At 39.7% G+C, this 15,246-nt stretch overlaps 1 protein-coding gene across 1 annotated transcript in view; it reads left to right on the top strand.

The window, feature by feature from the left end:
• ABCA12 (ATP binding cassette subfamily A member 12) overlaps positions 1-15,246 on the top strand; it is a 793,480-nt gene that overhangs the window by 638,527 nt on the left and 139,707 nt on the right. The window contains exons 63-64 of the mRNA XM_044075367.1: positions 4,915-5,071; positions 8,655-8,908. Of these exons, the coding sequence (XP_043931302.1) occupies positions 4,915-5,071; positions 8,655-8,908 (411 nt within the window). The remainder of the gene's footprint in view (positions 1-4,914; positions 5,072-8,654; positions 8,909-15,246) is intronic.

The following is a 15,246-nucleotide window of genomic DNA, read 5'->3' as shown; positions in this document are numbered from 1 at the left end:
TGAACAAGTTGTTTAACTATACAATCCCATTCTACAGACATTTCATACGCTAGAAGAGAACATTTGTATAGCAAATGCTTCTTTCAGAGTCATATGAGCAATCATATTTTATGTCTTATCCTGAATAAAGAGAATATATTTAAAGCATACCTATTTATATCACGATTCACCACAAGTGTTTGGTGGTACTGCTTAATTTGTGGAGATTACAAGTAATAATAGTTACACTTTAGAGCAGTTGTCTTTAGGGTCGAAAATATATCACCCAGCCCTTTCCTGTTATTTGTTAAGTTCTTCAGGATACACAGCAGCGAATTCCTCTAAATCTAGTTCTCTTTTCTGACCTGTAAACTATGATCTTATTTGTTACTCTCACAATACTCTAAACCACATCTCACTCTTTCAAAACACATATTGTAACTCTTGCTTCTGGCCATATTAATGGAAATTAAATGGATAATTTTCTTGAATTAGATATGATCTACTGTTCAGCCAAACTGCTTATAGTGGGTTATGTTGTACAAGGATTTAGGTAAACCCTTAACACATAAATTGTTCATATGTTATCTTCACAGAATGATTGACCATGTAAGTTCTTTGTAAAAGGAAATGTCTAACTATGGGATCTAATTTTAATGCCATGAAAACTAAGCCCCATATGAATCAATATAAAACCACACATAAAGTTTGTGAGCTGCCAAAGCGGTGTCCCCAGTGCTGCCTGTACAACTACAACCAAACACTGTTTTTAATACAAAAGCCTAAAGCATTATTTAAGGTTTATATCAAACAACCTATTTATTTGCAAGGATTTATTCAAAGCAAAATTGAATATATTATGCTTCTTTTTGGATGGCTCAAATGTTTAATACTGCCACAGAAGCAATGGAATGTCTGTTGACAGTGCTTTCAAAATGCCTCATGACAGCATCTTTTTGTGTTGTGTTAAATGTGGCAGTATATAGTGCTGAGTTAAGGAGCTAAGGAGCTGCAGATGAGCTACATTCTGTAGTCTTGGGTTTGATTCCTCCAGCTGCACATTGTATGACTCTATATAAGTCATTTGATTACAACATGAGTCTAGATTAACTGCTGAAAACAATATTAGTGTGTCTAATGTCATAAATGAAAGAAAGAAAAGCAATAGGCTGCTAAGGCTTCTGCATTCCATAGCACTAGCCACTTCTGTGGCACTCTTTAGAAAATGTCTGTCTCTAGGATATGGTCTTCCACAATATGGCCTTCAGCCCTCGAGTTTGCAGGACATTACAAACTCAAGCACTTTTCCATTGTATAATGGTACAGGGTGTTTGTTCAGCAGCTGTTTTCTTGTTTTATACCCACTTGCACCTTATTTTCTAGTAGTTTCGCTTTTTGGATGCTGATTGGTTCTTATTTCTAACTGTGGTACATATTGTAAGGGCACTCCTTAAACTAAAATAACACAGTTATTACACTACACTCACACAAAAGTGATCTGAGAGAGAGAGAGAGATAAGCAACAACAGAGAGAGAGAAAGAGAGAGAGAGACAACAGAGAGACAGAGAAAGAGACAGAGGCAAAGGCAAGTGGTACTCTTAGAGCAAGTTTGTCCTGTATCCTTTATTACATTTTTGATTAATCTTTTCCTTTTTCAACATCTTTGTTTTTGTTCATAACAAATTCTTAGCGAAGAACTATTTTATACTGACAACAGTTAATTCAAAGTCAGTTAAAACAACAAAAGTGTTTCCCACTGCCATAGTAAAAAAAATTGTAGTGAGACCACAACACAAGGAGATGCCATCATAATACTGGTTACTGAAGACCAACTCCCCCACCCATACTGAGTTCAATCTACTATTACTGCAGCTATTTGCATAACTTATTTTAACTATGTTGCCTTCATATCACTTTATTACTATCACCCTTAACTTGAATTTTGTTCCATGTGAGGTAATATGCTAATTACTAGTCAATGTAACTAAACTCCATTTTCTTTTAATTTATATATGTGAATTTGTCCAATGCGGATTATTTTAAATAACAGCCACAATGACATGGATAAATGTATTATGGTCAGCTTGCTAACCAGCCAGCATGTTTTTTGGAGGTGGGACAAAACCAGAGTACCAAGAGAAACACAATTCAGATGTGGAAAAAACATGCAATCTCCATACAGGCAGTAAACAATGACTACTTATCATGAATGCAAAACCTGCTGTTGTGATTCCTGATGTCATGAAGAAGTGTGATCCCATGAGCAAAACAGAAAATTCTGAAACTTGCTGTGATAGTGTAATGTCCCCATGAGATACATTACAACCACAGAATGCTGTTTTGGTAAAGGTAAAAAAAAAAATCATAGAATGATCACAGAAATCACTTTTATTGATGGTAGAGTTTTCCCTTTTTTCTCCACTGTTGTGCAATCTCAGTGTTGGTATATTTAAGTTGGTAGGATATGGGAGGTACCCTGCACTACATGAGGGATGCAGGTTTGCTTACAATCTGCAAAAATACTTTCTTCAGAAATTCAGCAAAAAATGGTTTCTGTGAAAGTTTCCTGATTTTTTTTCTTTTTTACATTCACTAAAACTACATTCTGTTACTTGACATGCCTCCATCCCACCATGGAAGTCTGTGGCCTCACACCCCTGAAAACTCTATTAACAAGTTTGGAAATTGCTGTATGTTTCAGTAGGAGGAAATTGTGAAACAGTACAACATTGACTACTAAAGTTTTGCCATTCTATGAATCATCTCTATGGACCTATGAATTACAACTAGGCAGAACGTGGATAGGTAATCTGGCGCTCTCTACAATTTCCAAACTAGCACATTCTTCTAAACGCAATATAGAGGACAAAAAAAAAAGATCTAGTAGAGGCCTTCCTAAAATTGAAGACTGAAAAAAAACAAAGATCTGTGCTACTGTAACTGCAGCAAACTACTTGCTAATACAACTGTAACAAGCAGCTTGCTACAGTTGCTAAATACACTGATCCACTGAGTGCTTCTGCTCTGACCACAAATATGGGCTCTGCATTCATTTATGAAGCTGTGATATCCCCCACAAATTCATAAATCAATAGCAGTACTGCATTTATGCACCATTGGCACCTGCTGGTCATACCCCTAACAGTTCTCACCCAGGCAACTTCCACCTTTTCCTTTTGTACAGCTCTGTAACCAGGCACCCATAACCAAATATCAGGACTGAATGCACAACCAGGGACTTGTAAGCCAGAAACCTTAAGATCTAAGTAACTATAGTATCCAAGATAGCCACAAATAACAATGTGTGTAAATCGTGATTTTTTTTCTTATATATTCTTACTGGCATTTCAAACAGTGGTCATACAAAGGCACACTAACTGCTAAAGAAAATAAGTATAATACCCTAATTTGCAATATTATGACACAATTTTAGGAATAGGCAAGTGTCTATGACAGTACAGGATCTATTTGAGCAATAACCCACGCCTGGGTATGGGTAATGCTGGATTTACCCACGGTTGGCATGGTTTGGTCACGAGGGCGAAGCCCAAGTGGCAAAACAAAGAAAACTGTGGGTAAATCCAGCATTACCCACACCCAGAAGTGGGTTATTGCTATTATATGACATTATTTAAGAAAAATAATACTTTCTTTTCTTAAATAATGGCATTGTATAATGCCTCCTTGCTGCCCTTCCGCAGCTGTCCGGTATTCTGGAGCAGTTCTGATGTACTGCGCATGCTTATGCTTATGCAGTGCATCAGAGCTGTGTGTAGAGGAAGCAACAGAGAAAGGAAGATCTCTGTTGTTTTTTTTAAGCTATCTCGCTATGTTAAACGCATTTAACATAGCGAGATAACAGCAACAGAGCTCTTCAGTTTTCCATTGCTGTTCAACACATACAAAAAAAAAAGACATACTAATGGAAAAAGTCTGGGCGACTGGACCTTTTCCATTAGTATAAGTCTGATTTACAATGGGCATGCTGACCAATCAGTGTGCACGTTTTAGAATATTAATGGGGGGTTGTTGTATAATCAAGAATAATGAATGTAGGAACATGAGCACATAAAAACAGGTTATATTGCAGGTATGTGGGAGCATATCAAACCTTCTTCTGTGCAGATAACTTCACAAGTCTCACTCCACATATTGAAAACACTGTCAGCTTCCAGCATTCACAATCCTATCATAAGAAGTTATTCCCTTTAAGTGCTGGAATTTCTCGAAATGAAATCATGATGAGACACATTAAAAAAAAAAGTCATTGTTATCCAGGGTTGAAAAATTGGCATGACAATATACAGTTTTGATCATAAACATAACTTGTTATGACCAGAAAACACACAGTTCCTTTTCACAGGCTACATCTGTTTAATTGATGTGCTAGGATTCACACTGTAGGCAAATGGAAATTGTAGGAATCAAACCAGTACACCAGCAGGGTCTAATTCTAGCAGCTCAATATCTTAAACCTCTTCTTCAAACTGAGCTTGCATAAATTACAGTTCCTTAATTCTGTTAGGGAGGTTAACAGTTAAATACAGGCAGCACTGTACAGAGATAGGTTTAATTAGATGAACTGGAGAACATAGACAGGGAAGCAAAGGACTGAACATCAGCTCAGCTACTCTGGGATGGGTGTTGGCAAAGTTCAACACAGTGGGCATTGCAAGTTGCTTTCCAACCACTTGGGCAGTGTTACATGCATACAAAAACTCACCTCACTCCCTGTAGATGAATATTATGATTCTTGGCTCTTATCTCCGTCCTCTGGTATCTTTGGATGCCAGGGATCAAAAGGAATGAATAGGCCAGTAGGGGGATAAGTCCTTCATGATCATCGGGGGGGAGGGAATGGGACAAACGTTCTATTAAGAAATGAAGACCAAATATATAAAATATAGTATAAAATCTATTTGATTTTTTTTTAGGGTTTCAACACTGTCATGGATGTACCTTCTGTCAGGAATATTCAGTAACCCTGAAATAGCATTCATCGTTTATGTCTGCATCAACCTGTTTATCGGCATCAATACCATCATATCAACATCAGTCGTCTACTTACTCACATTGGTTACAAACATAGAGGTAAGTCATGTGACAGCACTGGGTTTATTTAAATGTTTTTTTCCATTGTTTATAACTGTAAACAGGTAAAGTAAAATTGTTTTACAGGTCACACATGGAAGCTATTCGACTAAGGTAAAAAGACACTGTCCAACATTGTTACATTTTCAGCAAAGTGTACGACACCGCAATATATACAACTTCAACTGATAATAAAAAAACAGTGCAGAAAAAAAACAGTAACTTGAGTGCCACCTCTGTGGCATAGTGGACAGAGAGGGATAAATCTCTGACTTTCTCACTGAGCTCAGTAGCAGCTCTAGCACTGATGGAGCTGGCATGAGAAGGTAGTAGCAGGGGGGCCTATTGTCTGTTCACTCCCCCCAACAGGAGATGCTGCAGTCTTCCACCATTACCATGGAGGGGGAGTAGTAGTGGGGGTAATGCTACCCTCCCAGCAGGAGGAGCTGCAGTTTATCCAGAGTTAGCATGGAGAGGTAGTAGGAGTGGGGTAATATTAACCTCCAACAGGAGGTGCTGCAGTTTGTCCAGAGTTAGGATCAGGAGGTAGTAGTAGTGGTCTAATGTTAACTCCCCCCCCCCAATAGGAGACGCTGCAGTCTGTCCACAGTTAGCATGAAGAGGTAGCAGTAGTGGGGTAATTTTAACCCCTCTGCCAACAGGAGGTGCTGCAGCTTATCCAGAGTTAGCATGGAGAGGGAGTAGTAGTAGGGGTAATGCACCCCCTCAATAGGAGGAGCTGCAGTTTGTCCAGAGTTAGGATCGGGAGGTAGTAGTAGTGGGGTAATGATAACTCACGCCCCCAACAGGGAGTGCTGCAGTTTGTCCACAGTTAGCACGGGGAGGTAGGGTATTGTTAACTCACCCCCCCCCCCAACAGCAGGTGCTGTAGTCTGTCCACAGTTAGCATGGGGAGGTAGTAGTGGGGTAATGTTAACCCCCCCAACAGGAGGTGCTGCAGTTTATCCACAGTTAGCACGGGGAGGTAGGGTAATGTTAACTACCCCCCCCCCCCACAACAGCAGGTGCTGCAGTCTGTCCACAGTTAGCATGGGGAGGTAGCAGTAGTGGGGTAATTTTAACCCCCCTCCAACAGGAGGTGGTGCAGTTTGTCCAGAGTTAGCATGGATGGGTAGTAGTAGTGATGTAATGACAACTCATCCTCCCATCAAGAGATGCTGTAGTTTGTCCAGAGTTAGCCTGTGCAGGTAGTAGTAGAAGAGGTAATGAATTCACCCCCAGCAGGAGGTGCTGCAGTTTTCCCACAGTTAGCATTGAGCCATTGGGCAGTAGTAGTAGAGGAGGTAATGTTAATGCACCCTGCCTCAGCATTAGGTGCTGCAGTTAGTCCAGACTTAGCATGGCAAGGTAGTAGATAAGGGTCTAATGTCAGCTCATGCCACTCAATAGGAGGTGCTGCATTTGGTCCAGTGCTGTCACTGGGAGGTGGTAGTAGTGGATGTAATGTCAGCTCACACCCCTCAGTAGGAGATTCTGCAGGTGGTCTGGAACTAGCATTTGGAAGTAATAGTCTAGGGCTAATGTCAGCTCAACCCTGCAGCAGGAGGTGCTTCAACCGATCCAAAGGGTTGCACTGTAACCAACACTGACACATGCGCATCCCATTAGTACAAGATCTATGCATAAACCACAGCCATGGCAAGAGATGGAAGGGTTAAAGATTTCAACAACGACCATTATGGATGAGTGTACCACTCCCAGTTTGCAGGTCTTAGCTTCCTGAGAAAAAAACATGGTGCAACGTTCTCGCACCCTTTCGAAGAATGAATGGGCCATATCAGGCAGCTGGGTTGGGAGCTTAATGGTCAGTCTGATGGGCTGGGGAAGAAACATTAACTTGCATAAGCAACCCCCCCCCCCAAGGTTTTAACAAAATAAATTATAGCTGTTTTTGAGAAAAATCATGCAAAATTCAGCCAAATGGAAAAAAAATGATTTACAGAAAAGTTTACACATTGGGTTGCTCAAGGATTATAATCTTAGTTTCTATTTGCTACCCATCACAGCTACTGTTTGAATGTCTTTTTGGTCCTACTACAGATTGGGTTCATCTCCAGCTTTGTTCAAAATATCCCGTCTTATAATGTGAATTGGTGTTTCATACCATTCACTAGTTTCCCTTCAATTATGAATCAATTTGTCATTTCCACTCAAAAAATTCCCCATACTTGTGAACCAGTATCCTATATACATTCATTAGTTACCTGCCTTCTCTTGTGAATCAGTGTGTTACATCCATTGATTATGTTTCTTGCACCTGTGAACTAGTATGCAGTGTCCAACCACTAGATTCCCTGTGCTTATAGACCAATGTACCCTATATATTCACTAGTTGTTCTGCACTCTCATGAGTGAAACCTGTGTTTAAATTGCCAGTACACTGAATGGTTGACTGGGACGGATGGGTTCTCATGACATCATTTGGTTTTGCAAGATAGCCACCTTACCTGCTTTATAGCAACTTCATAGGACTTCTGCATCATAATGAATGGTGTGAACAGGATAGCAGTCTATAAATCTTGTACCATTACCCCTAGATGAATATAGAGCTTCCCTTCCGATATCACATAATGTTCTATGAAAAATAAACTCCCCTTCTAGGGTACCCCACCACACTATGTTACAAGATTCTTTATAACTAATATATTATGAATTGGTATTAAAATATATTATTATTATCATTAAAATGCAGCTCTATAATCTCAAAGCAGCTACAGAGTGGCTGCATAACTGCTTTCAGTGGTGACAGTTAATCAACTGTACATTTTGCTGTGATTACAGAAACTTGCCCTAAAAGTGTGGTGTTAAAGTGCATGCTTGGTATATATCAACAGAATTAATCAGATGCCAGCCTATTGAGATAATTTGTACCACAGATCATCAAGAAAGATATTCGAGTGGAAAGCGATATAAAAAACAAAAAGAAAGGTATTCTAATAGGAAAGGGAAAAAAACAGCACAAATAATTTTTTCTAGTAGTTGAGAAAAAAACATAATTCTATGTGCAATGCCATAAGCGGTTAAAGCAGATGCTGGTAGAGAAGCCACTGTAATGTAACATTATCTACATGACATCTACAAACCAAAAGAACCGGAAAGATGCATGGGAGAACTGAAGCTCCTTACTGTATTTGTAGGAAGTATGCTTTGGTTGGCAAATTAGAAAATATAGAAGCAAGTTCATCTGAAAGTAAACATGAATACTATTCCAGCAGTGTTGAAACATGTTTTGCTTCTGTTTCCTTACATAAAATTATCTGTTGAAGGTCTGGAACCATAGACAGCTGATTTTGGACAAGATTATTTTGGTGAGGTTCTTCAACAAATAACCATTCTGCAAAAAAAAAATGTTACATTATAAGTAAAAATGTGCATGTAATTTGAAAATTAGCACTTTAAAGCTATTTGCATCAACTGTCATATAGGCTGAGTAAAAATGTAAATATCATGAAGTTATAAGCACACAAGTGAATGTTTCTTTGTCTTTTTCCAGTAAATTGAAATGACTGAGCATGGTCCAAGATGTGCATTGTTTAAACATTTCCTATTTGCTTTCTTTTAGAATATATGGTACACATATCAAGTTATCAGACACTTTTTCCTTATCTTCCCGCCCTACTGTTTCGGGTACGGTCTGATGCAGTTGTCTCAGCTGCAGAGCAATAAGACCGTCATGGCGTTCTTTGGGTACACTGACACTGCAAGCCCGTACGACCTGGAGGAATCAGGCTGGATGATACTGGCTTTAGGCATCCAAGGGGCTGTGTTCTTCTCACTTCGTCTGCTCATCAATAAACGGTCACTCAGAAAATTCAGGTGACTGCATCTGCATTTTTTTTTTTAGAGTTCCAATAGCACTGCTTGAGATGTGATGTAATAAGAAATACTGATGTATGCATTGTACAAGTAAAAGATGCTATAATGTTATATAAGCCAGCAATAAACCTTATCTGCAGTTTCTTCCACTGACCTAAACAACTATTGACTGCAGTACCACTTTAATGAGCAGTGATACAGTCTATATTACTGGACAGCGTGCAAGTTAATTAACAGCGCTTTAACTGCATGATATTTAGTTCAGCCAGGATTACTGTTTTCTTATAAGGGGCTTTTTTTTGCATATTTTAAAGGGCTACTATTTGTTATGTTATTGATGTTACTGCTTTTTTTTTGAGATGTTTTCTCACCGAGCTGTTTTGTTCACATTTATCTTCTCCAATAAGTGCTCCCTAAGAAAACTCAGGGAACTGTGTCTGTTCTTTCTTTCTTAAGAATTACATTTTTTTCCCTGTTAATGACAATGCTGTTTGAGATTTGACGTAATATGAAATGCTCATCAAGTCTGAAGTATTTTCTTATGTTGGTTTATTTACTTATTTATGTATGTATTTATTTATTTATTTGGTATTACTTGACTGGATAGTTGCAAATTCAATGTGGACATGGGTGTTTTTTATATATAAAGTGTTTCTAGTGTTTATATATATATATATATATATATATATATATATATATATATATATATATATATATATATATATATATATATATATATATATATATATACGTAATGGGGTAGATGGATGAAGACACACACATGGAGGTACTTGTCATCTGCAAAAACACCTGTTCTTAGCTCTCCGTTCATCGTTTGTATATTTCTGCAATCATGAGCGGACGGTGATCCGCTGTGGCGACCCCTAACCGGGAAAAGCCGAAAGAAGAAGAAAGAAGGAATATTGACTTCACTGATTTATGTTATTATGGGTTCTCATTAATGAATCTGCACTATTTATTGTCTTAGGCCTTTTACGCTGTAACGTTAAAATGGATCACTATCTTAAACAAGTCATTATTTACATAACAGATTATTGTATGTTGGCAATTAGCTGACTTGGTGTTTTTATATGTTTCTCAGCTTAGCCTTTTTGACACTTTAGATCAGATAGAGAGGGTTTTTATACTGTCATTTCCATGCCTGCTGTTTATTTTTTTATTTATGCAGTGCAGGGGTGTGTATTTTTCAGTTCAGCATTCCACATATTGCTCCTTGCAGAGATTTCATTACTTGAACACTCTATTATTAATTCATCAATTACTTCTGTGTTGCCATACCTTACCTTCAGTATCCTCCAGAATTTATATTACCATTTTCCTACAAATTCTGTTACCCTTCTCTTCTGTGAAGCATTTTCTCATCTCCTTCAGTGGCATATACAATACTCCCCCCCACTATGATACTCCATGTTTTTTTCTTTTTCTAAAGATCAATATATATGTAAATACTGTAATTCAACAAAGTCCCCCTTCTCATCTGTCTGTACTCTTTTTTTATTCACTTTCTTCCAACTCCATGCAACCTCAAGGTTATCCTCCCTGGCTTCAGTGCTCAGTCATCCCTGGATCTCCCAACTGCTCATTGCTAGGCAGCCTGGATGTAATATTTCACCAGGAGGGCTCCTAACTTCTTAAAGGGTTGACTTCAGTGACATCTCTCACCTAGGCCCCAAGGTTATGTGAGTCAGTGAACAAGAAGCCTAGGAGTTGTCATTTTCATGGCTGCTGGTCATTTATCCTGTCTGTCGAGCAGCTTGTGTGGTGACATTAGGATAACAGGCCCCCTATATGAGCTTGAGATGACCTGTGAAGCTTGTGGTCCCCAACAAAGGCCATATAGGCATCAGGTTTTCTCACTTCCTACCACTGGATAGGATAGCAGTCCATCATCTGCTTCATCCTATCTCCTCACCCCAGCCAGCATCTGCCCTGCCCTTTTTGCACTGAACTTCTCTCTCTATAGAAATGACTATGAATAATGTTTTTTTCCAGGTGTCAGTTTAATTTCTACTTAGACTTCCTCCATATTTGAGCTTACAAGCTTGAACTGTTCTCATGTTAGTATTTCTTTTTACTATGACACAGATTGTGTACAACCAATACATACTTCAGAACTTTTCCTGTTTCAGATTATGATGGCCTAAGACCATATGCATTAGACGTAGTCCTTCACTGCATTTTTTTTCAGCCTTATGTTGGGCACTAACAAACATTCAATATAATACCAGCTCAGAAGCTAGTGGTAGATTTTTAGATCACATTTCTATGATGCTTTTGCTGGAAATGTGGCTGCAGCAAAATTCCATACATGTTTCTGTCAAGCAGCAGCATGACCTTCTTAAGTCATTTTTGTTAATAAGTATGGCTACCTAGAAGGCACATGAAGTGATAATTGATATGAATCAGAGTCACTTGTCTGTACCTTTACTATTTTACCAGTTACTCAACTGCTATAATTAGTTGTCATGTCGCATTGATCTAAGCATAATACATATTGAATTGCTGTTCTAATAATGGAAAACCCCCCGATCCACATACACCCCACTGCAGAAAAGTTTATTCCAGTGGCACAACATTGGCTAACAAAACACATAAACAAATACAATGAAAAAACATTGAAACATAAGTATATTTTAAACCACCACTGCACTTTGTTAACTGTATTTAATTGAAATAATGCTTATTTTTTCTGTTTCTGACTGCTTTTTACTCTGCACTTTGAAATTGTGTTTCAAGGCTAGATTCAGACCTGCAAACTATAGTCTGTTTGGTATTACTGTGTTCTTAAACTAGCCATGTTACATTAAGAGGGCCTCCCTGCACCCTTGTGGCAGAAGTGTGTAGCTTTGGATCCATCTGAGTTGGGGATTGCTAGAGAAAGGCTCAGTTTGGGGCTTTCCCATTGGCAGCTGTGTTAAAACTGTTTAAATTTGCCTGTATATAAGTCTCGCATTTGTGTGGGTTTGGGCTCAGTTTACTGGAGCTGCTCAACATTTGGCAACTCTAGCCAGAGGTCTGGAGTGCATCTGCACTGATATCCAAGGCATCCACTGAAAAAAAAAACAGAAAAATGAGTATATTTTAAGCCAGCACTGCGCTTTGTTTACTGTATTTAATTGAATTGCTCCTTCATTTTTGCTATTTGTGACTAAGTCCAGCTAGCCCACTTCCTTTCCAAATACCACATTCAGAAAAATCCTGCCACAATGGATGAGCAGTTTCCCATCATTTCTCCTGTCAGCTTAATTGATATGGACATCTTGAGGCAATGTAGCAACTGCTTCATGTATACTGACAGCCGTTTACTCCTAAAGTAAACTAACACCCTATGTGAGAGATGCAAATATCCTGTGGAGTCAATTCTCTCACATAAAAACAAACTAGACATCAAACAGGTTGTCATCACACATGCTTCACCTCTCATGCAAACCTCACCTCTCACACAAAATATGGTCATGACACATAAACCCACATATGTGGAGGTACTCACTAAAAGCCTACCAAAAGAACAGAGACCTCCCAAATGCACACCACCCACACCAGCCATTAAGCAAAAAGAAACCATTACATATATCAACACACACACCAGTGTCTCAACAAATAAGCCCCTAAGACAAAACACATCAAATGTCTTGGTCATAGGTGACTCCATAGTGAGACACACAGATGTCTCTCTCACCAGACTATACAAGGAGAAGGTCATGGTCAGCTGTCTATCAGGTGCCAGGATCCAACAAATCATGCATGCACTCAAGTCATTCAACAACAAGTACCATTATGACTCTGCCATAGCCCATATTGGAGTGAATGACTTGAGATGCACCTCTCTGGACTATATGAAGGGAGACATGGCAGAACTCTTTGATTATGTGTCTCAGACAAGTATGTTGCTAGCCCTAAGCGGTATTCTACCCTCACCCAGGATGGTGCCGTGGTATAAACACAAAATGACTGACTTCAACAACGGATGTTGCTTTCTTTGCTGCTTTCCTTTTGGAGACTGCAACCAGCCTGTTTGTGAACTATGGCTGCTGTTTTCTCAGTGGATTCTGGTACTGTGGAACTGTGGTATTACTTTGCAGTGTGCTACCATAATAAACTACTTTGGAAGGTAAATACTGGCTTTTTTCTTTTGTGGTGAACAATGACTTCAACAATTGTCTCAGCTTCTTTTGTCAGTCCAGGGGGATCCAGTATCTCTCAGCCTAGGAGGATATGGTAGGCAGACTTTACTGGTCTGCAGCTGTCCCCCCTAGGCTTTCAGATACTAGCAAAGGCCCTTGCCTCCACCATAGTGCCAATTTTAGGCAATGTCAAACCAACAAATTTTCCAAAGTAAAAAAATCTAATCAAGACAAACTCAGGGTCTAGCTTATTAATGCTAGGAACTTGAACACAAAACTGCACTCCCTGGAAGAACTCCTCACCTTGGAGGATGCTGATGTATGTGCAGTTACCTAGACATGGTTCAAGGCCACTGAGAGCAACCTGTCTGTGAAGGAACCAAAGGTGGAAGTGTATACATCTCCATTAAAACCAAATGCACTTTGAGACTGGTCAAACAGCATGACTCTCTCGAACTACTCCATGTCCAGTTAACTATTGGGAAAGTACCACAAAATATCATTGCCAGCTATAGATCCTCCACCATGATCCAGGATAAGCATACTGCCTACAACAGTCGACTGGCTCATCATACAGCCCAACACCTTAGTCATGGGAAATTTCAAGTATCCTTCCATAGACTGGGGGACATACATGAGCAAAAACACGCTTGCCCAGAGGTTCCTGGACTTTGTTAACACAGATGCTCTGGAACAGATAGGCTGTACCTCCATTAGGAGCCCTAATGTTCTGGACATAGTACTCACCAACATAGAGGGTCACTCTACTTCCCCATGCATAATGGCCCTCCCTGGTAAGGTCAGACCACAAACCAGTCTTGTTTGAAGTAACTAGTGGGACTGACACCCTCACAGGAACAAAAATTATAAAAAACTTTTCCCAAAGCTAACTACAGCCTATTAACTGATGGTATAAAAATCTTCATACCACCAGCAATCACAAACTTCAATGATCACTATGCAGAAGTGTACGCAAATGCCCTGTACAAACACTTAGGTGACTGCATAAACTCTGCTTTACCTGACTGGATCAAAACCAGGTCTTCCCATAAAAACAAGACACCATGGTGGACTTCAAGTACAGATTAAAACAGCCCTATCCAAAGCCAAAAACACAGCTTCAATGGAACTGGACGGTGTCCCAGGCTGTGTCTTACAAGAGCTCCAAAATGAACTAACCCCTCACCTAAACACACTGTTCAAACTCAGCTTCTCTACAGGCTACGTACCCACAGAGTGGCACACTGCAACAGTTATCCCACTCCACAAAGGTGGAGCCACAACATACCCTGGGAACTATCACCCTATATGCCTGACTAGCCTGGTCTGCAAGGCTATGGAACGCATCATCATGGAACTCATTAACAGAGACATTGGGAACCTCCAAACCTTGGACCCTACCCAGTTTGGCTTTGTTATGAGCAGATCATGCCTCCTAAACCTGGTGGACTTCATTGAGATGGTTACCAAGGCATTAGATGAGGGAAAGGAGGTCTGCACAGCCTACCTAGACCTCACAAAGGCTTTCAACACCATTCCCCAGTCTAGTATTATAGACAAGCTCACCAGCTTGAACATAAACCCTTACATCATGAGATGGGTTGCCAACTGGCTCATGGATAGAACCCACTTGGTGAGAGTTGCAGGCTCTATGTCTCACTCTAAACTGGTTACAATTGGCATCCCCCAGGGCTCAGTCCTAGGACCCTTCCTGTTCGGTATATACTTCTCAGAGGTACAGCCAAGCATAAGAGGACTATGGCTGACCAAGTTCACAAACAACTGCAAACTAGGGGCCATAATTGATTCTCTGGCTGATACAGACACCCTCCAGATGGGTCTCACTGAGACGGATACCTGGTGTCAAAATCATGGCCTCAAGCTAAATGCCAAAAAGTGCATAGCCATCCCCTTTGGAAAAAACAAAATACCCATGAACTACCACATAGGTGGTAGTCCCCTAAATACAGAAAATTTAATAAGGGATCTGGGGGACCCAACTAGATAGTAATCTCTCCATTGATAATTATATTGCCAAGGTGGTTAGAAAATCCTTCTATGTGGCCCACTTAATCACAAAAGGGTTCGCATCTAGAACAAAAGAGGTTATTGTGCCTCTCTACTCATCACTCATTAGACCCATCATAGAATACAATGACCCATTTGGGATGTACCTTACAAGACACCTGCAAT

This window comes from Protopterus annectens, chromosome 6.part1, assembly GCF_019279795.1.
Source record: "Protopterus annectens isolate FY-2018-M chromosome 6.part1, PAN1.0, whole genome shotgun sequence".
NCBI lineage: Eukaryota > Metazoa > Chordata > Ceratodontiformes > Protopteridae > Protopterus > Protopterus annectens.
The sequence above is the reverse complement of the archived record's forward strand: the minus strand, read 5'-3'. Positions and strand labels throughout refer to the sequence as shown.